At 52.9% G+C, this 25,800-nt stretch overlaps 2 protein-coding genes and 1 non-coding gene across 5 annotated transcripts; 1 reads left to right on the forward strand and 2 right to left on the reverse strand.

Annotated features, from left to right (window-relative positions):
* Positions 1-11,568: 11,568 nt before the first annotated feature.
* On the reverse strand, positions 11,569-11,699 carry LOC119046877 (small nucleolar RNA SNORA51). The gene has a single exon (XR_005082047.2). It is a non-coding gene; the product is annotated as a small nucleolar RNA SNORA51 (small nucleolar RNA).
* Positions 11,700-12,571: 872 nt separating this feature from the next.
* Positions 12,572-16,720, forward strand: LRRC25 (leucine rich repeat containing 25). 3 transcript variants are annotated; one of them, XM_037142050.2, is made up of 3 exons: positions 12,572-12,765; positions 13,266-14,062; positions 15,791-16,720. In XM_037142050.2, exons 2-3 carry the CDS (start codon positions 13,275-13,277, stop codon positions 15,945-15,947), a joined length of 945 nt encoding a protein of 314 aa, XP_036997945.2. In that variant the 5' UTR covers positions 12,572-12,765; positions 13,266-13,274; the 3' UTR covers positions 15,948-16,720. The 3 variants fall into 3 exon arrangements, with proteins under 3 accessions (XP_036997945.2, XP_036997946.2, XP_053524156.1); XM_037142051.2 differs by having other exon boundaries at positions 12,575-12,687; XM_053668181.1 differs by lacking the exon at positions 12,572-12,765 and having other exon boundaries at positions 12,939-14,062.
* A 2,226-nt stretch (positions 16,721-18,946) lies between these two features.
* On the reverse strand, positions 18,947-21,958 carry GDF15 (growth differentiation factor 15). The gene is made up of 2 exons (XM_037142048.2): positions 21,633-21,958; positions 18,947-20,329 (listed from the first exon to the last, which is right to left on the reverse strand). Exons 1-2 carry the CDS (start codon positions 21,913-21,915, stop codon positions 19,683-19,685), a joined length of 930 nt encoding a protein of 309 aa, XP_036997943.2. The 5' UTR covers positions 21,916-21,958; the 3' UTR covers positions 18,947-19,682.
* Between the last annotated feature and the right edge of the window lie 3,842 nt (positions 21,959-25,800).

The following is a 25,800-nucleotide window of genomic DNA, read 5'->3' on the forward strand; positions in this document are numbered from 1 at the left end:
CCCTCCTGTTCCCAGGGGGGGGTGCAGAGGAGGCAGAGGCAGACAGACAAGGACACAACACAGCAGGACAGGAGTGCCTGGGCTTCGTGGAGGCCTGTGTACTAGGGTACCTGTGGGTCATGTTAGCAGACATATGTGGGCTGGGGGTAGGAGGGTGGACAGGGGAAGGTTGTCCAGTTGTGCGACTCCAGGTCTGGATGTTTCTATGACTATTTGCCACGGGTATTCTTTTTTCCCTATGTAACAACTGCGAGTTTGTGTTCCTGTTTCTACGTGAGTGCATGTGTGAGCCGTTGTGCCTGGGGGGTTGGCAGGCACCTGAACGGTCCCTGGCTCTGTGACAGTGTCCGCGGCAGTTGTGCGGAGCCCAGTGACGCAGCGTCAGGTTGTGTGCACTGGTGTGTGTGTGTACCTCCGCGTGTGGGTGGATTGGGACTGTGTTGTGTGGTTGTGCACTCAGGTTTCCTGTGTTTTGTGTTTGCCTTGATGCGGATGCCCCCTCCCTCTGCCTGCAGACCCCCATCCCCATTATGCCTCCTTCTTTGAGGCCACCAAGTGTGGGATCCCACCACCACCACTCAGGCCTGCAAACGGGCAGGAAGTGGGGAGCCTCTGGGGTTCCAGACAGGCGAAGAGGAAGGGAAGGGCCAAGACAGCCTCAGCCGCGCCTCCATCCCGAGGGGCCCGGCCAGGGGGTGGGGGTGGGGGGACGCCAGCCCTACCCACTTCCTGTCCAGCTGGCCATCCCCTCCCCCAGCTTCCTCTTCCGCGGGCCTCTGGGCCCCGCGGGCGCGGAGGAGGGGCCCGCGCTACGGGCTAATGGGGGCGCGGCCAACATTCTTCCATCGTGCTTGGAGACCGGGACTCTCCAGCGCCTGGGGGACCACTGGAGATCGTGGGCGTCAAGGATGCCCTCATTCTAATGCCGGCTCCCACCACCAGTCTCCAGGGCCTACTCTAAACAAGGCACAGAGAGGGTATCGCTCACCGGAGTCACACAGTGTGGCAGCTGGGACTCCCGGGACCACAGATGCTCCTCCTGCCACCTCCCCCCAGGCGCGCCCTCCCCACATTTATGTCCCGATGCTCCGTGGCTCCCCAGGACTTTGCCCTGGGCAGGTCCCTCGCCCTTTCTGAGCCTCTTTCTTGAGTTGATGTGAGTCTTCCTCCTCACAAACATTTATTGAGCGCCTGCTGTGTGCCCGGCTTTGAGTACTAAACTAGAACGCGTTGTTACTGTTTGGAAAGCAGAGGGTCTGATGGGGAAGAAGGATGGTGAAAAGCAGGCTAGTCGGTAGGGTAATTTCACAGAGTGCCACAAGCTGGGCAGAGGGAGGGGTCTCCGGTGGAGGGGACAGGGCGACGGCAGGGTTGGCCAGGCTCAGGGAGGAGGGCGGAGGAGGGAGAGAGGCGGAGGCTGCCGCGGCCCCTGGCGCTGCAAAGGGGAAGGGGGCGGGAGCGAAGAGCGCGGTTCTCATGGCAACGGGGACCGATCTCCAAACAGAGCCTCAGGCGCCAGCGAAAAACTCCCAGAACGGCGGGCATCGGGCCCCACGCACATCCAACCATAGCTCACGCGTGGCAAGAGCGGAACCCACAGAAAGAGCCCCCCAACCCATCATGCAAGGGTGGGGCATGGGAAGAAAGAAATATTTAATTTATTTTATCCTCACTCAAGGATATGTTCATTTATTTTAGAGAGAGAGGAAAGTGGGATGGGGAGAGAGACAGACAGACAGACATTGATTGCTGTCCTCAGTTTCTGCCCTGACTGGGTAGAACCCGTAACCTTTTGGTATATGGGACCATGCTCCAACCGAGTCCCCTAGCAAGGGCAAGAGGATTTTTTTTTTTTTTTTTTTTTTTACTATGGGAAGGGGTGGATCCAAAAAATCTGAAAGAATGTTCAGACTGCAGTCACAGCAAGTGCAAAGGCCCTGAGGTGGGTTCAGTGTTCAAATGTTGGAGGTAGAGTGAGGAGGGCAGTGTAGCTGGAGCAGGGGCAAGAGGAGGGAGATGATGGCTAGGAAGGCAGAGGAGTGGTCAGGATTTGTTCTAAAAGCTCTGGGGTGCCACAGGAAGCTGTGGAAGCCCTAGGGGTGGAATATGCATCTGGGTTTTAAGAAGCTTGGTGGGGCTGCCCTGTAGCTTGGGAAGACTTGGAGGAAGCAGAGATGTTGCCCCAGAAAGAGGCCCAGGCGGACAGTGGTCATGGACTGGGTCAGGGGCCTAGAAGAGGAATCATAAGCCAGAAGGTGAAGGATCCAGGCTGAATCCCAGACCCGTGATGCCTTCACTAGCTCCTGCGACTTATCCCTCATGTGGCTGGTGAGGACTGTCACCCTGAGCTGGGTTTCCATCTCTTGGGACCACCACAACCCCAAAACTCCACCCCGCTGGGTCCAGGGCTGTACCTGGGGGTGGGTAGCAAAGCAGGTTCTGGGGGTGGGGCTGAGGGGCTGCCTGGAGGAGCGGCTGTCCCTCCCCTCACTCCTCTCTTTCAGCCCTTCCCTTCTCAGACTCTTCGAGAGCCCACCTCCAGGCCTTTGCACTGGCCACTCATGCCACCTTTCTCTGGCTTTAGTCCTGGCCGATTCTGGCTACTCCTTCGGTCTTTGGCCCCCGCAGTTCCTCCTTCTCTGTTCCCATCCCCCTCCTCCTTGCCTTCCCTGGCCACATCTCCCATATTACGGTTCTACACTAGCCTAGATTGGACTTGTCACTGTTACAATAAAATAAGGCATCAAGCACCCTGTCGGCAGCCCTGCCTCCCCCTGCATCGGCCCTCCCTGCGGACCCAGATGTGGGGCGGTGAATATGTTGCAAGAGTTGGGAAGGCTGGTTTGGGTTTTCCTGATGGTTTTTCCTCTCCACAGGAGATGAAAGCAGCCCCTTCTCATTAAAGTGGGGGGCTTTGAAAGGGGCCAGGATCCTGGCTGGCGGCCCCTGCAGCAGCCCCCCAGCCTTACATTGGAGGGGTCCACAGCTGGGAGCAGGGTCTGCGCCAGGAGACGTTTCCTCCCAGAGTTGTAATTATGGGTAATTTTCTAACTGCAACACAGAAATTAAAACCCAAACAACACCGGGAGGGGAGAAGCCGCAGCAGCTGGTGAGTACCGATCAGGGGCTGCTGGGGCCCTGGGTAGGGACTCTGGCCTGGACAGAGGGCGGCCAGCAGTGGGTGCTAGGGGAAGGGAGAAGGGGCCCAGGAGGAGGGTTATTCAGACAGCCTAGACCGCTTGGAGAGCTAGCAACCACTTTCAGTGTCAGATTTTTTTTCTTCTTTAAAAATTTTTAAAGATTTTATTTATTTATTTTTAGAGAGAAGAGAAGGGAGGGAGGAAGAGAGGGAGGGAAACATCAGTGTGTGGTTGCTTCTTGCTCACCCCCTACTGGACCAGCAACCCAGGCATGTGCCCTGACTGGGAATCAAACCAGTGACCCTTTGGTTCACAGGCTGGCACTCAATTCACAGAGCCACAGCAGCCAGGGCTCTGTTTTCTGAAATGAGGATTATACCGCAACGCAGGTTACCTGGACGCAGAAGTCCTGGATAGAAGATAGAGGCCTGGGTTTGAACCCTGGTTGTGCTCAGTCCTGCCGTGTGGCCGTGAGCAAGATCTGACTGAACCTCAGCCCAGCCCCCTGTTCATCCTCCACAAAGCTCAGCCCAAGCCAGTACACTGCCCTACTTCCAGCACCTTCTGTGGTTCCCACTGCCGACAAATCAAGTCCCTGCCCCTCTGCCCTGCACTTGAACTCCAGAGTCAAACCAGTCATTAGGAACCTGTGCACCCAGCAACTCATTAGAGAGGCAGCATATCTCTTCCCCATGTTACAGATGGGGAAAACTGAGGCTCAGAGAGGCACCGAGGGAGACACGTGGGCAACCCAGAGGCAGTGCCCCACTCACTGAAGTGCCCCCAGCTTCCTGCCTGGGTGTTGGATGCTGGGAAATTGGAGACATTTTTGCGGGAACCTCGGTCCTGGGACAGGGTCAAGGAAGGGAGAAATGAAGGTAGGGCAGTCTAGAGCAGCTGCCAACAAAGTTCTATCAGATAAAACAGAGGCTCGGAGCAAGGATGCAACTTGCCCCAGGATGCACAGCGGAGAGTAGAGGTACCAGGTCCCGCTTTGGGGTGTGTTGGCACCGTTTTGCTCCAGAGCCCAGGCCTCCCAGGCCCCTCGGCTCCAGGGATGCCTGCTTAGGCAGCCCCTCTAACATGCTGGCTTACATTGTCCTGTTGGGTTTTCTGAAAATATTGTTTTTTCATGGTGGTTGCTCATGTCCCTAGTAATTCATGAGTTCCATGAGCAGGGAATTTGAATGTTTTATTCAATGATGTGCCCCCACCCCTGACGACAAGGCTTAGCACACAGTAGGTAGGCACTAAATAAATACCTGCAGCTGAATTAAAAATTACGAATGTCCCCTCTGTGCTAATGTCCTGAGGCCTCCAGTGTCCTCAGAGATCTCAGCCTAAGGGCCACACAGATTGCTCGACCTTCCTGTGGTCAGGGTGGGATCAGGTGTGAGGGTCAGAATGGGGTGCAAGCCAAGTCTACCTTTCCCAGTGCTGCCAGCTCCTGCAGTCCTGAACGTGACCACAGGAGGGAAGCAGAGACTTACAAGTCCAACTCCTGAGTGTCCTTGCAGGCCCCTCCCGCCGCTGTTTCTGAGCCACTCTGCAGATCCCAAGTTTCAGGATTGGAATCCCCCTGATTTCTCTGACCTTGCCAGTCAGTTCCTCCAAGTAGACTTCCAAATACAGTTGACATACTTAGGAATTTAGTAATCCCATAGCAAAAACAGGAGAAAAATTCTCAAAAAACACCCAGTTCTCCTGCCACTTTCCCTAAAAACTTTCATTCCCACTTTGAACTTTCACCTGCAAATCTTTTTTGTTTCGTTTTTTTCCTTTTTTGTCTTTTTATCCCCTTAAGAAGCCCTCCTTAACTACCCCGGTTAGCTGTCGGAATACTCCATGGAGGCAGTGGGGTCGTTTGTGTTCTCAATAGCGCTGTTATTTCCTAACCTCCTTTGACTTTGCTGGGTTACAGTGCATCATGTCCCCCACTGCAATGTCAGCTCCCCAAGGGCAGGAGTTCTGCTGCATGCAGTAGGCACTCAGTAAATATTTGTGGAATGAATAAAATCTTACCAGAAATAAAATAAGTAAAACCTAGCAAAGACAGCTAAACACCCTCATGAGCACCCACCCCCAGGCAGTCGCTACCACCAGGTCCACACCTGTGCGTCCGCGAGCTCCCCTGTGCCCTGCACACGCTGCCAGGTGCGCGCTGCAACACATTGGGCCTGTTTCTGAGCACGGCAGCCCGACGGTCAGCCACGTGGCCCCGCGGCTGCCGCTCAGCAGCTGCAGGCTGGGGCAAGCCCCTCAGACACTCTGCACCTCTGTTTCGCCTGATGTAGAATGGAGGATGACGACAGTTCCAATTTCAAGGGACTGTCACGAAGATCCCACTGATTACTACTAAGTAAGTAGCCAGTGCCTGGGTGCTGCTATTTATAATTCAATAAGTATAAGCCTTTATATAAATATTTGACTAGGTACTCATATTTTAGTGTGTTAATACTTATATATTTATTTATATAGTCTATATATAATAAACTTAAAATGTTTGTAAAATCTCACTGCCGTATAGCATTCTTTTTTTTTTAATCATGAAATAAATGATTATCAGTGTTTTTTTTGTTGTTGTTCCCATCTACCCTCTCCCCTCTGGCGGCCATCAGCTTGTTCTCTATATTTATGGTTCTGTTTTGTTTACTCATTTATTTTGTTTTTTACTTTATTTATTTATTTATTTTTATTTTATTTTTTTAAGATTTTATTTATTTATTTTTAGAGGGAGGAGAAGAGGAGGAGAAAGAGAAACATCAAAGTGTGGTTGCCTCTTGCACGTGCTCCCTACCGAGGACCTGGCCCCGCAACCTAGGCATGTGCACTGCCTGGGACTCGAACCGGCGGCCCTCTGGTTCACAGGCCCGCACTCAAATCTACTGAGTTATACCAGCCAGGCCTTTATTTATTTTTAGAGAGAAGAACACAGAGGGAGGGAAACATCAATGTGTGGTTGCTCTCACATGCGCCCTACTGGGCACCTGGCCTGAAACTCAGGCATGTGCCCTAACTGGGAATCAAACAGGAGACCCTTTGGTTTGCAGGTCTGCACTGAATCCACTGAGCTACAGCAGCCAGGGGGCCTATTTTGGTTTTTTTTAGATCTCACATATAAGCGAGATCATACAGTATTCCTTTTTGGCACTTCATCTATCTTAACTTGGGGTCCGCAAGAAGCAGCCCTTATGTCCAGAATTCGGAATCAGTTATTTGGGAGGTCATTCCAGGAAGCCCTGGTCATGATGAGGAGAGAAGGCGCCCTGCAGGGGACACCAGTGAGCAGGTCCCCTGAGGTTGCATTCCGGGGAGCCCCCAGGAAGAGAGTGTAGTGCATGAGCCTCAAAGGTGCCCTATCGGAGGAGCAAGGAGCTGGGGCATTTATCGTCAACTCTCCTTCTGTGTGTGGTCCAGGGCTGCTCCTAGGAGAGCCGTGCGGGCCAGCAGCATGGCCTTCCGTGGCCAGAGCAACAAAATGCCACCTGGCAGGTAGAACATGCTTGCTGACCACAGTTGCCTCAGTGGCACATTTTGTTTGCCCCCCACACACACACAAAGGTATTCAGTGGCTTCTCAAATTTTACTATAACCAATAAGGCCAGGTGACCTCAAGTAAGGTCTTTCCATAGCATTAAAAATCCAGGTTTAGCTTATGAATTCGACTTTTTGTGTGTCCATGGACCACGATTTACTCCAGGTGGGACACTTGGCTGGTGGACTGGTCACTCATGTCCCCAGTGCCAGGCCCGTGCTCACACTCCTGTCTGCGTCCCAGCACTTCACAGCCACCCTGCACGGTGGTAGTTATTGTCCTTGTTTTAAGAGGAGGAAGCTGGCTGAAGCACAGGGAGGTTAGGGTACTGGCCAAAGGTCACACAGCAATGAAATGGCCAAGCAGACCTCAGCCAAGTTTGCTGAATGAATACATAGAAGTCTGCAGTCACTCATGTTCCAGGTTTGCCCCTAGTTGGCTTCGCTGCCCCAGCCCAGCCCTTGGCCATCACACCTGTCTTCTGTCCTGACCTGCTGGCTGCAGAGCCCCTCAGATTCCTGAAGATCCCCAGGCACCCCAAACAGGCTCCCCTGCTGCTGATTTGTTGGGCTGCCCCACCCCTTCCTTAGGGGAGACTGGGCTCTAAGGGAGGGGTAGGGTTTCAAAGGCAGTCAGGAGAGAATGGAGACTCGGGAAGCCAAGAAGAGGGCTGAGCCAGAAAGTCTAGGGTCTTCTCGGGGCAGGGCCCAGGCTGAGGCCTCACCCAGTGCAGAGTGGGTACAGGGCAATCAGAGAGTGTTGGGTGAACATAGTGCGATTGAGGGAAGTCCCTGTGTCCCTAGGAACTCTAATAGGAAGTCCCTATTAGAGTGTCTCTGACGGTCTCCAGAGCTCCGTGCTGATGGGCTGGCCCTGGCTGGGACTCAGGCCCAAGACCCGCTCAGTGTGTCAGGAGAGCAGGAGAGGGAGTATGAAGATATGCCCTCCAGAAGCTTCCAGCTCCCCTCAGCCAGGGTGAGGGACAGCAGAGCCCCAAGCTCCGCCTTCCACAGGCCTAGGCATGGCCAACTGGGGCTGTAGCAAGAGACCCAGATCCCAGCATCAAACCCCTGACATGCTCCAGACCCTAGGACCCCCCAAATGCCAGGGATTTCCAGATTCCCAAGCCCCAGGAGACAATCCTCCCAAACTTCAGTACCCTAGTTGTACCAGAGCCCAAGCCCCTAGTTCCCCCAGACCCACTATCTCAGGCCCCAAACCTGCCTCTCCCTCCCCTCCCCCTCTCCCACAGCTTGAGTGTCTGGTGCTTCCTCATTTCCACATTTCCTCTTATTCTAAGAAGTCTCAGTGCTGGACACTGTCAGCTTCTCCCAGGGTGTGAGATATGGGAGATGGCCCGCTTGCACCCAGGCCAGCTGGGACCCCTCTTGTCCTGAAAGCCTGAGTATCTTGTGTGTGCCTGCTGGCTAATTTTAATGTTTTATTCTGTTTTGTTTTGTTTTGTCTCATTTTTTAGAGAGAAGGGAAGTGAGGGACAAAGAGGGAGAGAAACATCAGTGTGTGGTTGCTTCTTGCGCATCCCCTACTGGGGACCTGGCCTGCAACCCAGACTTGTGCCCTGACTAGGAATCAAACAAGAGACCCTTTGGATTGCAGGCTGGCACTCAATCCACTGAGCCACACCAGCCAGGGCTAAAATTTTTATTCTGACCGCAATTTGCATTCAAGTAAAATGATAAGATCCTAAAATTAAAAATATTAAAACATACATGGTGAGATTTTTCCCTCCTACCCGCCTGCCAATGAGAAGTAACTATGGGTATTTGTTTTTCATGTCTCATCCAAAGTTTCTTGATGTAAATAAAATCTAGAAAATTATTATTTGGGTTTTTTTAAAGATTTAATTAATTAATTTATTTGAGAAAGGGGAACAGAAGGAGAGAGGAAGAGAAACATCAGTGTGTGGTTGCCTCTCACGCACCCACTACTGGGAGCTTGGCCTGAAACCCAGGCACATGCCCTGACTGGGAATTGAACCAGCGACCCTTTGGTTCGCAAGCCTGCACTCAGTCCACTGAGCTACACCAGCCAGGGCTTATTATTTGCTTTTTTAAGTTAATGTTTTCTCTCTTACTCAGACATCTGCTCTTACTGAGGCCAACTTCCACCCCAGGGCCTTTGCACAGGCTGTTCCGTGCTGCCTTCTTGGCTGCCTTTCCCCACCTCCTTACTCAATAAGCTCCTTCATCCTTCTCAATAAAGACTCCTTTGATCATCCCATTGAAAAGTCCCCATCCTGGCCAATGGGTTCTCATTCTTATTTTTCTCTTCATTACCCATCCATTGCATATTATTTTCCTGATGGATGCTGCCTGTCCCCTGTCTCTGTGACTGGTCCAAGAACCGCACAGGGACAGGCGTTTTATCTGTTTTGTTCTTGGCTATATCCACCACTCCTAGACCTGTGCCCTGCACACAATAGGAATTTTTAAAAAATATTTATTTATTTCTAGAGAGGGGGGAAAGGAAGGAGAAAGAGGAAGAGGAACATCAATGTGTGATTGTCTCTTGCGCGTCCCCTACTGGGGGCCCTACTTGGCTCAAAAACCCAAGCATGTGCCCTGACTGGGAATCGAACTGGCGACCCTTTGGTTTGCAGGCTGGTGCTCAACCCACTGAGCCACACTAACCAGGGCACACAGTAGGAACTTAATAAGGGTTTGTGAAGGAAATAAATGAGTCTCTCCATATTTGTTCATAAAGGTCTATACTTTTGTTTTCATGGTTCTGTGGCACTGCCCCTACCCTGCCCCGCCAAAATAGATGAACTGTTTTTAACCTGACCAACCCCTTAGACTGTTAACAATTTTTTTCACATAACAAACATTGCTACGATGAATCATCTAACTGTCGTGTCATCTTTCTGATTTATCTTCTTTATTGTGCAAAATACACTTACTTAAAATAAAATTTGCCATGCTAGCCATTTTAAAGTGAACAATTCGGTGGCATTCAGTGCATTTACCATGTTGTACAACCAGCACCTCCATCTGGTTCCAGAACATTCCATCATCAATCCAAAAGGAGACCCGGTCCCCATTACAGTCACTCCCTATGCCCCTCCCCCACTTCTGGCAACCACCAGTCTGCTTTCTGTCTCAGTGGATTCGCCAGTTCTGGACATTTCGTATCAATAGGAGCATCCAACATGTGGCCTTTTATGTCTGGCTTCTTTTACTTGCCATGATTTTCCAGGTTTATCCAAATTGTAGGTTTCGTCAGTGTTCAGTCCTTTTTCGTGAGGTCTGTCCAGAAGGTATCCAGCCATGTAATATGAAATGTAGAGACATTTATAGAAGGAGATACAAGACACAAGAACATCGTACATAGGACAATGATGCTTCGGTCTCCTTCAAAGCAGGCACCTTGGGGCTCACACGGTTCTGCCAGTTGCCAATGGCTGCTCCATCATATTTTCCCGAATCTCACCAACAATCTGAAATCTCTGCCCCTTCAAAGGTGATTTTAGTTTTAGGAAAAGCCAGAAGTTGCAGGGCACCAAATCTGGGCTGCAGGGGGCCTGAGTCACCTGAGTGATTTGAGGTTTCATCAAAAAACTCTAGTCCTGGCTGGTGGGACTCGGTGGATTGAGTGCTGACCTGGTAATTAAAAGGTTGCTGGTTCGATTCCTGGTCAGGGCACATGCCTGGGGCGCGGGCCAGGTCCCCAGTTGGGGATGTATAAGAGGCAATCAAGTGACGTTTCTCTTTCCCTCTTTCTCCCTCATGTCTTTTCTCTCCACAATTAAATAAATAAAATCTAAAAAAAAAACGCTCCTCAGCATGAGACGTGATGCACAAGCAGGCACATTGTCATGATGAAGCTTCCAATCACCAGTTGCCCATAGCTGTGGCCTTCCGAATCATCTTAATAGTTTTCATCAAATTAAAGCAAAATTTGATGTAGACTCATTGCTCTACTCACTCAGTCATTTTGAATGTGATACCCACAGGTGCTCCCTCACCACCGACATCTACCGCGCCCACTGCTTAGTACAGTGAGGTCCTCATTGTTCAAGCCCGCGCATTCCAGTCCACTCTCCTCGGCTTCCAGGTTGCCAGGTTACATCGATGTCACACGAGCTATTCTCGTTTCGTTAGTGTTGCCTGGACTTTTCCCAGACAGACCTTGTGTGGCTGAGTAATATTCATGCTGTGGATAATCCACATCGTGTTTATCTTTCATCAGTTCACACCCGTACCCTTCTGCAAACTAGGAGATATTTGAGGGAGTCCCAGAGCGGAATCGCTGGGTAAGCGGACGCATATGTGCACGATTCTGGCAGCCTGTGCCGAGTGCCTTCCATGGGGCAGCACTGCGCATGCTCCCCCGCAAGTGTGGGTCGCCTGTTTCCTCACGGCACAGCCGGCACCGGTGTTTTCACACCGTCGGGCTCCTGTCAAACTGATGCGTGAAAACAAAGAGAGTCTGAGTTGCTGCGATGTGCATTTTCTTATTAGGAGTATCTGGCTGTGTTGAAGAACAGTTTGCAACCCTTTCTGCAAAGTCTCAGCTCAAAACCTGAGTCTGAGGACCACGTAAAGCCGAGGGAATGAACTGCAGCCTCCCAGAGTCCAGAAGCCTCTTAGCACTTCTCCCATTTTACAGGTGTGGAAACTGAGGCACAGAGCAGCTAAGGCCACACAGTGAGTCAGGGGCTAAAATGGAATTGAACCGGGTCCGCCTGATGTTGGGACTCCAGCGGGGCCGAGACACTCCAAACCCACCCCTGCCGCTTCCTCCGCAGTCTCACTTTTGTCCCTACCCCTCAGGTCTGACTCAGGGATCCCCCTTGCCCTCTGGGATCCAGCCTCCTCCCCAGGCTCCACCTCCAGGCCCCAGGCTCACTCCAGATGTGTGTCTTTTTTCACTCCTTGTCCCCCCATTCACAGTACAGACCAGGCAAAGGGCCTGGGCTGAGGTGTATGTGGGGTGGTTTACTCTGCCTCCTCTTTCCGTATAGGCAGTGTGGGAACGCAGCCTGTGGTCAGCACCAGGGGGCCCAGATGTGTGTCTTGACCCAGTGCCTACGCATCGCCCCTTCTTACACATCAGCCTTGGTTTCCCAAGGGCCTGAGAAAGAGCCCCGCTCCTCAGTCTGTTTCCAGGCCTGTGCCGTCCCCCACTTCCCACGCGTATACCACCAGCTCCTCCCCTTAGCATCCTCACTCCAGCCTCTCCATTCCTAACCACCAGGCCCAGGGTCCATGCTTTGAGCCCAGGGCCCAGGCCTTTGCTCCTGCTGTGCCTTCTGCCTGGAACCTGTAAGTGCATTTGTTTCTCTGCCTGCCACCGCTGCCACTGAGACTCGTTGTCCAAGCCCCAGACTCAATGTCCTCTCCCCCAGGAGACCCTCTCACACCCTCCCACTCAGCATGGAGGAGTCTTTGTACATGAGTAAGAGCCCTGAGTCTGAGGGGGAAGCTAGGAGCTTGGAGAGTCAAAGGCACATTCTAGGAATCCTCAGCAAACATCTATGAATGCAAACATCTTAAAGCCCCAATTTTAATGTCTCCTTTTTCCAAGAAAGCATCCAGGACTCTGTCCCTCCCTCTAGCCCTTCTCTGCCTCCATGGGACGAGGGTTGTCTGTGTCCAGCTCTGTCCTCTCTCAAGACTGGTTCTTCTTCAGAAATCTGGACAGGGCTGAGACCTCTTCATGTTTGTTGAATGAATAAATGAAGGCAAGAGTTGGGAGTCAACCGAGCTAAGACCAGGAAGTGAGTTGATGAGGTAGCAGTCAGTTGGGGTGTTAGTAGGGGATGACCGTGTTATAGCAAGAGGGAAGCAGGCCACCCCTCCCCCTCCTGTGAGAATCCTGAGCCTGGAGGCCTTGCAGAAGGGCGGGTCTTTGTGTTTTCTTCATTCTTGACCTCTGCACTCCACCCGGAGAGCAGTTCCTCTTCCCCTCCGTTGCTGGGTGCAGAGTCTGAGGAGCCCCAGGGACCACAGAGTATCTGAGAGGGTGCCGGCCATTGGGACCCCAGTCCAGGTGAGCCACCAAGAAGTTTTTCTGAGCGGAAGCTTTCCAGCACTGCCCAGGTCAACTCGTAAAGGCGGGCCTGCAAAGGTAAGACGGAGGCTAGAACTGGGGTCTGTGCAGGGGCTGCAAGTCAGAGGTCGGCAGCCCCCACTCCAAGCAGTCCAGTCCCAGACTCCCAGCTATCCAGCTATCGTAGTTCGGGGGGCGGGGCCATTTGCAGGGCAACCACTTATTTGCATGTGGTCCCATCTTGGTCAATGAAGCTGCCAGAAATATTGGGGTGTTGGGCCAAACTCAAGGAACTCATCTGGGAGAAGGGAAAGGGGACACGGTCTAGGTCTTCTCCTCACCCTCCAAGATGGGCTCTGGGCTTACGTACCCATTTCTCAGAAAAGAGACTGAGGCTGGAAGCCAGAGTGAAGCAGTGAGGGGGTGACAAGTGAAGGCTTGCCTGTTACCAGAAGCAGCCTGAGATGTTCTCAGATCTTGAAAAAAAAAAAAACCCTAACTAATAATAAACCCAGGTGGTGAGGGTGAGGGTGACCACAGGCAGAGGTCAGGGTTTAGATTCTGGTGTCTCTGCTTAGGTTGCTTGAATGGAGGGCGCCCTGGCGTGGGCACCGTGGTTGCTGCTGCTGCTGCAGGATCCATGCAGCCTGGGATTGTCCTGCAACGTGTCCTCGGGAAATGTGGACTGGAGTAGGGAGTTCAAAAACACATGCCTGAACTTCAGCGGTCAAAGCCTGATCCTGCCCCGGAACAAGTCTCTGCAGGCCATCAGAGTTCGCCTCCTCGACCTGTCCGGTAATGGCCTTCGAGAGCTCCCATGGCTCTTCTTTGCCACCCTTCCTCACCTGCAGATCCTGGATGTGACACACAACCCCCTGGAACACATGCCTGAAATGCTGGCAGCAAACTGCAGCCTTGACCTGAAGGCCGACTGCCGCTGCGTCCTAGCCTCCTGGCACAAGGTCCGGCAGGACCAGAACTGCTCCGACCCACCACTTCTGCAGTGCCTGGATGCAGGAGCTGGCACCTGGCACAACCTCTCCACCTTCCTGGAGGTCGGTTGCCCACCTGGCCTGTCTTTAATGACCATTGGGATCCTGGCAGCCAGCGGAAGCCTGCTCCTTGGGCTCTTCATAGCTGGCTCATTTCTGGTCTGGAGATTCCGGGCACACCGGGCACCCAGGAGCCAGAGCCTGGGCAAAACATGGGCTGCTGCAGATGGTACTAGGTCTGGCTCCAGCCGGCAGCCGAGGTACAGTAGCCGGAGCCACAGCCCTAAGCAACCAGCGGACACCCTGCCCAGGCCCCACACGCCTGACTATGAGAATGTATTCGTGGGCCAGCCACCTGCTGAGTACCAGTGGACCAAACACAGGTGAGTGACCTACACGCATCTGTCTGCAAGGCTCAAGCCAGATGGCTAGGGTTCAGATCCCAGCTCTACCTCTTGCAGGCTTCTTTGTGATCTCGAGCAAGTAATTTTTCGCTCTCTGGGCCTCAGATTCCTTACCTACAAAATGGGGATAATAGCAGCCTCCACCTCATGGAGTTAGGGTAAGAACGAAGTAAGCTTCTGTAGGTGGGACGGGCTCCCACTTCATGACCCACAAACCCAGTTTCTAGCGGCCAAGGATGGGGAGAGAGGAGGCAAGTGCTCCGGGCAGAGTCGGAGCTCTGTGGTGGCAGTCAGCAGCCTGGGAGCAGGTCTCGTGTGACCCAGAGCTGTCTCTGAACCACTGTTTCCGTCTCTGTGTAATGGGGACAGCCCTCCCCTGATCTCCCTTAGACACATGGGAGTTGCTAGGAAAGCCATCTGTGTGTCCCTCTCCCCTACGAAGTCCCGGCACCTCTACATCAGGCTGGGGTTGGATAGATAGGTTCACCTTTTCCAGGATGGACGGGGAGTCGTGGGGCACGGGGCAGGGTGGGCATCAGCAGAAACACATGTCAGAAAGTGGGAAAGAACAGAGAATCTGCTGTCAGTGGATTTGGAAACAGCAGGACATCAGAGCTGAGGCTGAAGGAGTTGGGAGGATCCAAGCGAGAAGGGGAAAGGGTTCAGACTGGGTTTGAGCAGCGAGACCCACGTGTGGGGAGACCGGTGGCAGTCTATTGATGAGAAGTGAGAGAATATGCAAAGCAGATGAAAATGTGGCTTAAAAGAAGAAGTGGACTGCAGTAGGGATTCGAAGGAGCCGCACTCACTAAGGCAGCTTGTGTTCTGCTGCTCGCCTCTGCCTTACTCTCACCAAGGGCTCAGGGCCAGTCTCTTCCAAAAACATTTAGGATTGGATGTGCCATTCGTCCTCTACATTTTACAATTTCAGAATGTTAGGCTCTGGGAGGGAGGGGAATGATTTGCCCAAGGTCACACAGTGAGTCAGAAGCAGAGGTAGGAAACAAACCCTGACTCCCAGTCCTGTCCATCCCCATACAACCATATGTGTTTGGAGTAATTCATACTGTAGTGTGAATGGCAGTCAGACACCATTTACCCAAAGTGGCCTTTGTTACAAGAGCACCCAGGGTGGGATTAGAATGTTCTAGATGCGGGAAGGTTCTCTGAGAGTCTTGCCTGCCATACCTAGACATTGCTAAGAATCAATCTCCTCCCCGACTAATTTTATGGATGCAGAAACTGAGCCTTAGAGGCTTACTTTTATATTGCAGTCACAAAGTGCACTGCTTCAGGGACCGTAGAAACATTTTCCGTCTAAAGTGGCAGACACTGGCTTCGGCCTCTTGTGCTCATGTGGCTGGTGTGACCAGAGCTTCCGATTTTTCTAGCGGAAACTGAAGTCTAGATTTTTATGTAAAAAATGGGCAACCATCTCAACTTTAAGGGCGGGGGAAAATCTTAAAATGGCTCAAGGTCCTTGGACCACAGCATTACAGGGCTGGACCGACAGGGTCTTCCCAGACTCACTGACCCTGACTTCCTTTCCTCAGAGAAAGCTGCAGCTGGGAGAACAGTGCCTCGTGCTTCAGTTTCCTTGTATGTAAATGTTAGGAGCTGACTCGGCCACCCTGAACTTTCTTTGCCTCTCACAGCTGATGTGTCTACCCCGAGTTCTCCTTCCCACCCTTCTGTCTGTCCCCACAGGGCTCACCCTTCAGAGGACAATGACCTCTACATGAACTACGAACGCATCCCCCAGGCCTCCCAGAGCCCCCACCAGGCCTCCCAGCCCATCTACGGCAACGTGCAGTTCCTGGGCCAGACCCCACTGGCTGATGAGTACGTGATCCCTGGGCATTGAGCCTGCAATGGCCTGAACTGCAGCCTGCCCTCTTCCAGGGCCATTCTGGATCTTTCCCGGCCTCGGTCTTCCAATCTGAGGAATGGGGACAGGGAGGAACTGTCTTAGAGGTCCGTCCTCAGCGCCCGCTCTGCTCTTCAGCACCTTTGGCTGCTAGAAAGGAAAGAGGAGAGACCCCAACACAGACACAGGAGGCTCAAAGTTTAAACTATTGTCACCTTCCTCTCAATATGCAGGTGGCGTTCAATAAACACCGTGCGGCAGATGAGGAAGCTGCTGGCTGGGGAGTAAAGGTTCCTTTCAGTGGGAACTTCCTGAGTTCTCAGAACTAGATCGCTGGGACTTCTGAATTTCTCTCCAGTCTCTTCCCTCTGCCCTTCTCAGGCCTGCTTCCCAGGCGCCTGGCATCCAGACTCAGCCCCCATGGCGGCCTATGCCAACCTCAGACGGATTTTTGTGACTTATGAATCGGGACTGTTCCCCTCCACTGCTCGCACACTCTCCAGGGCTCCCCACTGTCTCTGGATCTTCAGCCTGGTACTTGAGGACGGCAGGATCCAGGCCTGCCTACTTCACTGCCCTCTCCCATCCCCCTGCTTTTGTGGTCTGGGCCTCATCCCCACCAAGCCCACCTCCCTCCGGAAGCCATTCTCTTACCCAGGATGCCACCCCCTTTCTTTCTTTTTTGAAGATTTTTTTGGTAGTTATTTCAATTCAGCCATCTTTGTGACCACTTAAGAGTTCTTTTTAAAAATATTTGATTGATTATGCTATTACAGTTGTCCCATTTTTTCCCCCTTCGACCCTTGCCGCCCAGTACCCCCTTCCCTCCAGCAGTCCTCCTCCTTAGTTCACATCCATGGGTCGTGCATATAAGTTCTTTGGCTTCTCCATTTCCTATGCTATTCGTAACTTCCCCTTATTTTGTTCCCTCCAGATGTACTTCTTAATCCCTGCACCATTTCCTCATTCTTCCACTTCCTCCTCCCCACTGGTAATCCTCCAAATGATACCCATATCTATGATTCTGTTCCTGTTCTGGTTGTTTGCTTAGTTTGTTTATTTGTTTGTTTGTTTAGATTTGATTGTTGATAGTTGAGTTTGTTGCCTTGTTAACGTTTATGATTTTTATCTTCTTTTTCTTAGTCCTTTTAACATTTTCTATAATGGCTTGGGGGTGATGAACTTCTTTAGCTTTACCTTGTCTGGGAAGCACTTTATCTGCCCTTCTATTCTAAATTATAGCTTTGCAGTACAGAGTAATCTTGGATGCAGGTCCTTGTTTTTCATCACTTTGAATACTTCTTGCCAGTCCCTTCTTACCTGCAAAGTTTCTTTTGAGAAATCAGCTGATAGTTTTATGGGAAGTCCTTTGGAGGTAACTCTCTGCTTCTCAGATTGTCTCTTTAACTTTAACCTTTGGCATTTTAATTATGTTGTGTCTTGGTGTGATCCTCTTTGGGTCCAACTTGTTTGGGACTCTCCGTGCTTCCTGGACTTGTATGTCTATTGCCTTCACCAAATTAGGGACGTTTTCTTTCATTATTTTTCCAAATAAGTTTTCAATTTCTTACTCTTCCTCTTCTCCTTCTGGCACCCCTATAATTCGGATGTTGGCACGTTTGGAGATGTCTCAAAGGTTCCTAAGCCTATCTTCATTTTTTTAAATTCTTGTTCCTTTTTTTGTTCTGGTCGAATGTTTATCTCTTTCTTATGTTCCACATTGTTTTGAATCCCAGCTTCCTTCCCTTCTCTGTTGATTTCCTCTGGATTATTCTTTATTTCATGTAGTGTAACCTTCATTTTTTTCTTTATTTATTTGCCATAATCAAGGGGTTCTCTGAGCATCCTGATCACCAGTGTTTTGAACTCTGCACCTGATAGGCTGGCTATCTCCATTTCACTTAGTTTCTTTTCTGGGAGTTTGTTCTGTTCTTTTTTTTTTTTTTTTTAAGATTTTATTTATTTATCTTTAGAGGGGAAGGGAAGGAGAGAGGGAGAGAAACACATTATCTGACTGTTCTGTTCTTTTATTTGGGCCATATTTCTTTCTCTTGTCAGTTTAGCAGTCTCCCTGTGTTTGTTTCTGTGTATTAGATAGAGCTGTTTTTACTCCCTGTCTTAGTAGTGTGGCCTATGTAGAAAAATCACTTGTAAATTATGTGTGGCAGAGTCTTAGGTAATTGCCAGGGCAGGACACCTACTTCACTGCTTTGGGACTGCCTGGGGAGGGCTCAGAGAGGGGACAATGCCACAGCCTGGATTCTGCTGGTCCCCCATCACTTCACTCCCTTCCGGTATGCGACTGGTACCCCTGTGGCGAATCCCTGAGTGGCTGGGTTTGTGTACATTCTTAGACTGTATGGACCCTTTAAGCAGCGAAAATCCAGCAATTTCTTCCGACATCCCAACCCCCACTGGTTTTTACAGCCAGTAACGAAGTAACGAAGTAATGAGGTAAGGAGGATCTATCTTCCCTACGCTGGAGCTCCGGGCTGCGCAGTCTGGCCTAGGGCTGGGATCGCTCCCTTAAGGTATCCCTCCTGCCTGTGTCTCCAACCCCCAACCCCCGCTGCTGCCACAGCCTTTCCACAGCACACCACCTCTCCTACCCCTCTGGATGAATATGTCAAGATTTTATTTATTTTTAGAGACAGGGAGGGAGGGAGAGAGAGAGAGAAACATTGACCTGTTGCCTCTAGCTCAACCCCAACTGGGGACCCGGCCCACAACCCGGGCATGTGCTCTAACTAGAAATCAAACCTGCGAACTTTCGGTTTGCAGGCCAGAGCTCAATCCACTGAGCCTTTTCTTTTTCTTACTTGTAAACATCCTAATAAAGGTGTAGAACTATGGCTGGGGCATTGGGAGGCACGGTCTCGGTCCCCCCCATTTGTAAAATGCGGTCATAGAATTAGTCTCTAGATCTGTTTTACCTCTAATATACCAGTATATATTTTTTAAGATTTTTATTTATTTATTTTTAGAGAGAGGGGAAGGAGAAAGAGTGGGAGAGAAACATCAATGTGTGGTTGCCTCTTGTGCGCCCCCCACTGGGGACTTGGCCTACAACCCAGGCATGTGCCCTGACTGGGAATCAAACCTGCTTTGGTTTGCAGGCCCGCACTCAAACCACTGAGCTACACCAGCCAGGGCCCAGTATATTTTAAGTCGTCCAGAAACAGGAGTAATGAGAGATGAGGAGATGGGCACCCTCAGAGAGAGACAGGGGCTGTGCAGGCATGGAGGCAGAGAGAGATCTGTCCCAGGCTGCCCTTGAGGCCATTACACCCAATTGCCTGTCATCTCCAAGAACACCCCGCTGCCCATTCCTTGAACCCTATCATTCACCCCTATACCAGGTCTCCTGTGGGAAGTGGGGCCAGCCAGGGGCAGGCCCTTCCCAAGGTCCCCAGCTCTATCAGCATCACAGACAGCTGACAGAGTCAAGTCATCACAGAGTCGAGTCAGACAGCTTCATTTTTATTAACCAGAGTTTAAATAACTGCACACTCTGCTGGCCCAGTCCTCCCCAAACCCTCTGGTCCCCAGGCCGGTAGCCCCAATAAATTAATAATAAATACCAACTTATAAATACAGCAGTGCAGGTTGGAGGCCGCAGACGGCAGTGGTTATGATAGGGTATTTCAGGTCCCACTAGCCTATTCCATCTGACAGGCAAGGACCGAGGTCACCTCCATTGTGCACGTGCTGTAAGTGAAGGCCTAGGTCAGCTCATAAGCAGTGGCAGTCATCGGCCACAAGGTCGTCGTAGGGTGTGAGGACCACACGGCCCTCGCTATCCCGGTGCATGAGTACCACCGGCCTGTAGCTGGAGGGCACGCAGCATGGCGCAGGAGGGAGCCCAGGCTTCAGGCGGTGCAGACGCGCCACCACTTGGGCATGCCTGTTAGCCGATCGGAACTGGCTCGGGCACGCACCGCTGCACACACCCACATCCAGCTCACGCGGCGCAATCACCCAGTCTGACCAGCCCAAGTCCTCGAGAGACACGCGTAAGCTCTGTAGGCGGCAGCATCGCCCCTCCCCGAGAGGACAGCCGTCCTGGGAACGCGCGTGCGCGCTGCGGCGCCCCCTGCGGGTGCTTGGCCGCCAGTGCAGCTCCAGCCTGAGCTGTGCTGAAGGTGATGCAACCAGCCACCGATCCGAAGGCGGCAGCAGGTGCAGGCCCAGTGTGGACGCCCCGGAGGCTCCGAGGCTGCCAATGTGACGCTGCAGCAGTCGCGTCACATCCCACGAGCTCGATTCTGGCGGGGACAGTCTGAGCAGGGCCCGATGCAGGCGGGAGGCTGCGGGGAGCCCCTTAGTCAGGTTGACCCGAGGGATGCGCAGATGCAGGTGGCCGCCTGGTCCAAGTGTTACTGTGGGAGAAAGAGAGGAAGGCCAGTCACCCATGGGCCTACTGTGTGCCAGGCATGAATGTGCCCATTTCCTTTCACGAGCCAGATTGGATCCCCCCTCAGGGCCATTGTATAACCCACTTCCTTCACTCTTCACTCTTTCAGCCACACTCTTCCCCTGAATTCTTCCAGCCTGCCTAAAATAGGCGCCACAGTGTTTTATTTGGTTGTACTGTATCATTTCATCGCCCCTACTAGAATCTCAGTAGGAATTTCTGTCTGCCTGGTCACCACAGTGCTTGGCACACAGTAGGTGCTTAGTAAATATTTGGCAGAATTAATAAATATCCAATATTTAGAGATCCCGAGATTCAAATGCTGATTCTGCCTTCTCTTGGCAGTCCAAACTTTTTCACTGAAGGCCTCTTAAGTGTCTGGGACTGGGGATTCAGCACCAGCCATTATGTTTTCAATTCCTTGGGTCCTGGTTTCCTATTTGAGGAGTGAAAGGTACCAGACTTCCCGGATTCACAAACCCCCAGGCTGGGACAGGTGTGGGGGACACAATGGGGACTTGGGTCTGAGTAGCTGCACGAGCACCCACCGCGGGCTCCCTGGGCTTGGAGAGGGTGAGAGGTTTACCTGAAGTCTCGCGGCCCTGGGGATTAGGGCTGGATAGGAGCGCTCCCTCTCCACCCCACCCCTCCAAGTTCCTAGCGCAGCCCAGATCTTCTTCCGCCCTCTCTGCATCCAGGAGCCTCCTCAGGCTGGGGGACGTGAAAATACTCCCTCCTTGTTTCTAGGCACCTACCACAGGAGACTTTAGCGGTGCCTTGCATCGCGACTGCATCAGATTCAAAACCAGCTCCAGTTGGTTGGTTCTGCCAGCTGTTGTGCACTGCTAAGTCCGCCAACCGCCACTCCCGTCCCCCAACCTGTCCCTCCATCTTTCCTCTCGGATCCCGCCCACCCTCAAACCCTGTTACATCCAGGACAGGGACCGCTTGCCCAGGTCCCACCTCGTTTCAGAGCTCCCCAGGCTCTGTGAGCCTTCGGGAGAGTCTCTGGCTGCACTCGGCCTCAGTTTCCCCATCTGCTATCTGAGAAAACGTAACTCTCCTTTTTCATGCTGGCTAAGCCTCGCCTTGTCCCGATGCAGCAGGACAGTAGCTCCCTCATCAGCCCCGAGTGGGGGCCGTTCTTGTCTGGCTCACAGATGGGGAAACTGAGACTTGGCGTCATGCTCTGTGACTCAGAACCACTGGTTAGATGATAGAAGCTGCCGGGGTGGGAGCTGAGGATGCATATTTGAGATTTCACTCACGCTTTGGGGTTAGTATCTGGACTTGAGTGGCAGGGATGAGGTTAGGGTTCGAGTCTTCCCAGGTTTGGTTCGCTCGAAGCCTGGTCAGCAAATCTTCATATCGTTTCCGCAGCTCCCACGATCTGAAGATATTCGGACTGGAGTGCACCTCTGAGGGCCCAGGGAAGGCCGGGAGGTGCTCCTGGGCCACAGATAGGGCTCCTCCCGACGGCAGCCACGAGAGCGTCAGCAGCACCAGCAGCACTGCAGGACAGCACAGCATCGTGGGTCGTTGCCCTGGCATGATTATGCTCCCGGTGCTCTGAACAGGGACTGAGCGGAGGCTGCTGGCCAGGCCTTTATATTCCCTGGACTTTGTCCGCCCCCGCCTGCCTGGTCCAGCCCGCCCCCGGAGCACAGTAAACACTCCAGGAATCACAGCTGGGCAGGGTCTACGGCTTCTCTCCAAGGAGAGACAGATACTTGGAGGGTCGTGCTGTCGGGGCAGCTGGGGAAGCCCCCTCTCGAGAATGCTTCTGAGCCTCAGTGGTCTCGACTGTGACATGGGGGCATCATCCTAGCTTGGTGGGAAGAATGATTTACTCAGAAAGGACTTACTATTATGCGATAAACCCCAAAGCAAGAGCTTAAGATGTGGCCTCCTTCCCCCTTGATGTTCCCTTTCTCCCCTTTCTGGTTAGGGCCAAAGGCTGAAGATGTTGAAAAACAGCAGAGGAGAAAGGGCCAGAAAGACCCCAAAAGTGTTGCCTGGGCCAAATCATTCCACTCCATCACACCTCTGTTTCTTCATCTGGATATTAAGGACTGAGACTTTCACTGGAGAGAGTTACACGATGTGCAAAGGACACAGTCGGGCACACAGTAGGCACTTCATACACCGGGTGTTTTTTGCAGTTGCTCATCCCCATCTGGGAAACTCCTATTCATTCTTCCAGACCCTACTCAAAAAGCCCTTCCTCCGCCTTCTCTGACATTACTTTCCAGGCTCATCTGGGTGTTCCCATCCCCCACCCCTTCCTCTAGCCCAGGCCTGGCCCTCAGCACAGGTGGTGTCCGTGCTGGCTCTGTCTGCCCCAGGCTAGGGGGCTCCCGGAAGGCTGGGGCAGGGATAAAGCTGCTCTGGGCACCAGTTCCTTGGCTGGGTCCAGAGAGGAGGTGGCAAGGAATTGCAGTGTTGTGGTTTAGGGGAGGGAGGGCTGGTGCCAGACCCAGCTACCAGCTGGGGAAGGAGCAGAAGGTGCCCCAGGAATACCCTTCCCCCTGGGTCAGCTAGACCTTCTTCCACTGCTCAGGACTCCTGGGCCCTGGGCACTGCTGGTCCATCCTCCCCACGGCCTGGGGAGGGTGGACCAGCCGTGTGAAGCAGATGGCAGGGGTGTGTGAAGTGTGACAGGAGTGTGCAGGCAAGAAGTACAGGGACCAATGGGAACCTCACAGCAAGGCTCCCGCCGGAAGAAGAGTTCAGCCCTCTCTCCCAGCACGCCCTGTGGCTGTGCTGGGCCAGCCATGCCGAGGGCCCCCACTGAGTCTCAGCCTCGGCTCTGTGCCCTGGGATCTTGACGGGTGATGGGAAGGTCCTGCGGCCCCCATAATGCCCCAGACAATCAGGAGGTGCTCAGGGAACACACGTGCTCCATCTACCAGCCTGACCGTGGCTTTTCAGGAGGCTGGGCCTCTTGCGTCACCAGCTTGGCACAAAGTTAGTGCTCAGTAAAGGGTGCAGGATGACTAGGCAAGGAGCTGGGACTCCCTCCGCAGTCACCCTGACACACGCTGGCAGAGGCCAGGCCCCAGAGGTATGCGGAATGCTGAGTAATCCTCACATGGCAGGGCAAGGTCAACAAGGCCCACTGCGGCCACCCCGGACCTGTGGGTGGGCAGGGCAAAGGGGTGCTGTCCCAGGTGGTGGCCTGCAGATCAATAACGATGAGACTGCAACATTCGCTAAACGCCGGGCTGCAGGCGCCACTCACGCACGTTTCCACAAACGGATGAGGGAACCAAACCCCAGAGGCACAGGTAGGTGCGTATTGTCGAGGGCGGCTCTGCGATGGGGATGTCGCACATGCCCAGGCTCCCACTTGGCCATCTGTTTCCCTGGCATTTCTCGGCCTGGGGTGGGACTCTAAAGTTCCCTCTGTCTGTGGTTTTCCCAAATGTAAAAGCCTCCAAAAGTGCCCTGATCTGTGTCCCAATAACCTGGAGAGCTGTCAGCCCCAGAGAAGCCAGCCTGGGATCCCATTCCCGCCCTCGCGCTCCCTGGCTATGACATGTGGGAGATGGGGCTTCAAAGGGCAGAGCCTCAGCTTCCCCATCTGTAAAAGGTGGTGACGGAAGTCGTGGGGAGGACACACAGGGAGTGGGGATTTTGCACATGCTAAGGGTTGACATGATCATGATTCAAATTCCAGTGTTGCCCCCTTGCTATGCGACCGGGAGGGTTTGTGTTGGCTCTGTCTGCCCAGACTGGGGGTTCCTGGAAGGTTGGGACAGGGATGAAGCCGCTCTGGGCCCCCCAGAGAGGAGGTGGCAAGGAATTGGAGTGCTGTGCTTTAGGGCAGAAAGGGCTTCACCAGCCACCAGGGAGTGAAGGAGCACGGGGTGCTTCAGGAACCCCTCCCCGGGTCACCCAGACCACCTCCCACTGCTCGAGACTCCTGGCCCCGGGCACTGGAGAAGAGGAGCAGAGGTGGGAGTGTGTGCAGTGTGACAGGCGTGCGCAAGTGAGAGGTACGAGGACCAATGGGGGCCTCACAGCAAGGCTCCCCCTGGAAGAACAGGGTCCCTCCCCCTCCCCTGGCACAAACCCACTGGCTGTGTGAGGCCAGCCCCCCTGAGCCCCAGCCTCAACTCTGTGCGGTGGGATTATCGCCAGAGGAGGAGAGGGTCCCGAGGCACGCCCCATGAAGCCCTAGGCACGCAGCGGACGCTCACCGCACCGCCCTGGCTGCAGCTGGTCAGGAGGCTCAACCCAGCCCTTTCCTTCCACTCACACCTGTTCCTTCTCTAGTGACATGAAAACGAATGGGGCCGTGAGGGCGATCAGTGCACGAGACCCTATGTCTGTCCACGCAGGCTGTGCAGGTCCTGTCTGTCTTCATTCAGGACGCCTGAGTCCTGAACGCACAGCTGGCTGGCTCTTCTACACCTGGTGTAGAAGGCGTCTCCGCCGCCCTCCCCAGCTCTCCCGGGACCGTCCAGGCCAGAGGCTCCACAGAAAATTAACAGGGAAGTCAACACTCGAAAGTGAACAATTCCATGGCATTCAGCACATTTGCAATATTATACAACCATATTTTCCAGAACATTCCATCATCCCAGAAGACCTTGTCTCCATCAGCAGTCACTCCCCAGTCCTCCTCCCTCAGCCCCTGGCAACCCCTAATCTGCTGTCTATAGATTTGCCTGTTCTGGACCTTTTACATTAAAATATTCTGCACCCAATTCCAATGTCAGGAGGGGGTTCCCCACACCAACAATTTTCCCATATCAGCTGGGCGCCCTATAATTCAACCCGATTCTGGCGCTGTTTACCTGGAGAACAAGTCAGACTCTGTGGGTTCAGGGCTCTCGGTCCCATGAGACTGTCCCCACCCACACCCCTCTTCAGATGCCAATTGCAAGTCCAGGTTGCCACCTGTGTTTCTGACCTACTGTCCTATAAATTGCAGGTTACTGTGCCCCTACCGTGGGTTAAATTATTTTGCTAGAGCATGTCAGAGAACTTCGGAAACTCATTTGCTCACTAGATTACTGATTTGTCACAAAGAATTTAAAAGATGAGAATCAATAGCCAGAGGAAAAGACGCACAGGACAAGGTGCGGGGAAGGGCCGTGGAGCTTCCCAGTCCTCTCCGAGTGCACCACCCTCACTCCCCCACATGTTCACCGAGCCGGAGGCCCTGGAGCCCCGTGCTTCTGGGTTTCTGTGGAGGCTTCCTGACGCGGGCCTGATTAATCAAGTCTTCAGCCGGTGCTGCCTTTCCAGTGCCCCTCCTCCCCCTCCCCAGAGGTCAGGGGTGGGACTGAAACTTCTGATCTTCTAACACGTGGCTGCACTGGCCAGCAACCACCACCCCCATTAGGTAGTTTTCCAAAATCACCTGATTGACATAACAAAACACACCTTTCTCAGCCTTTGCACAGGAAATTCCAAGGATTTTAGGAG

This window comes from Artibeus jamaicensis, unplaced genomic scaffold (genome assembly GCF_021234435.1).
Source record: "Artibeus jamaicensis isolate MK-2021 breed Jamaican fruit bat unplaced genomic scaffold, CSHL_Jam_final contig_477, whole genome shotgun sequence".
Taxonomy (NCBI): domain Eukaryota; kingdom Metazoa; phylum Chordata; class Mammalia; order Chiroptera; family Phyllostomidae; genus Artibeus; species Artibeus jamaicensis.

Excerpts from the sequence above, each read along its gene's own strand:
- LRRC25 (XM_037142050.2), top strand. The coding sequence starts at position 13,275 with ATGGAGGGCGCCCTGGCGTGGGCACCGTGGTTGCTGCTGCTGCTGCAG. Across the intron at positions 14,063-15,790 it reads TACCAGTGGACCAAACACAG|GGCTCACCCTTCAGAGGACA; the intron begins GTGAGTGACCTA and ends CTGTCCCCACAG.
- GDF15 (XM_037142048.2), bottom strand. The coding sequence starts at position 21,915 with ATGCCAGGGCAACGACCCACGATGCTGTGCTGTCCTGCAGTGCTGCTG. Across the intron at positions 20,330-21,632 it reads CCAGATACTAACCCCAAAGC|TAACACTTGGACCAGGCGGC; the intron begins GTGAGTGAAATC and ends TTTCTCCCACAG.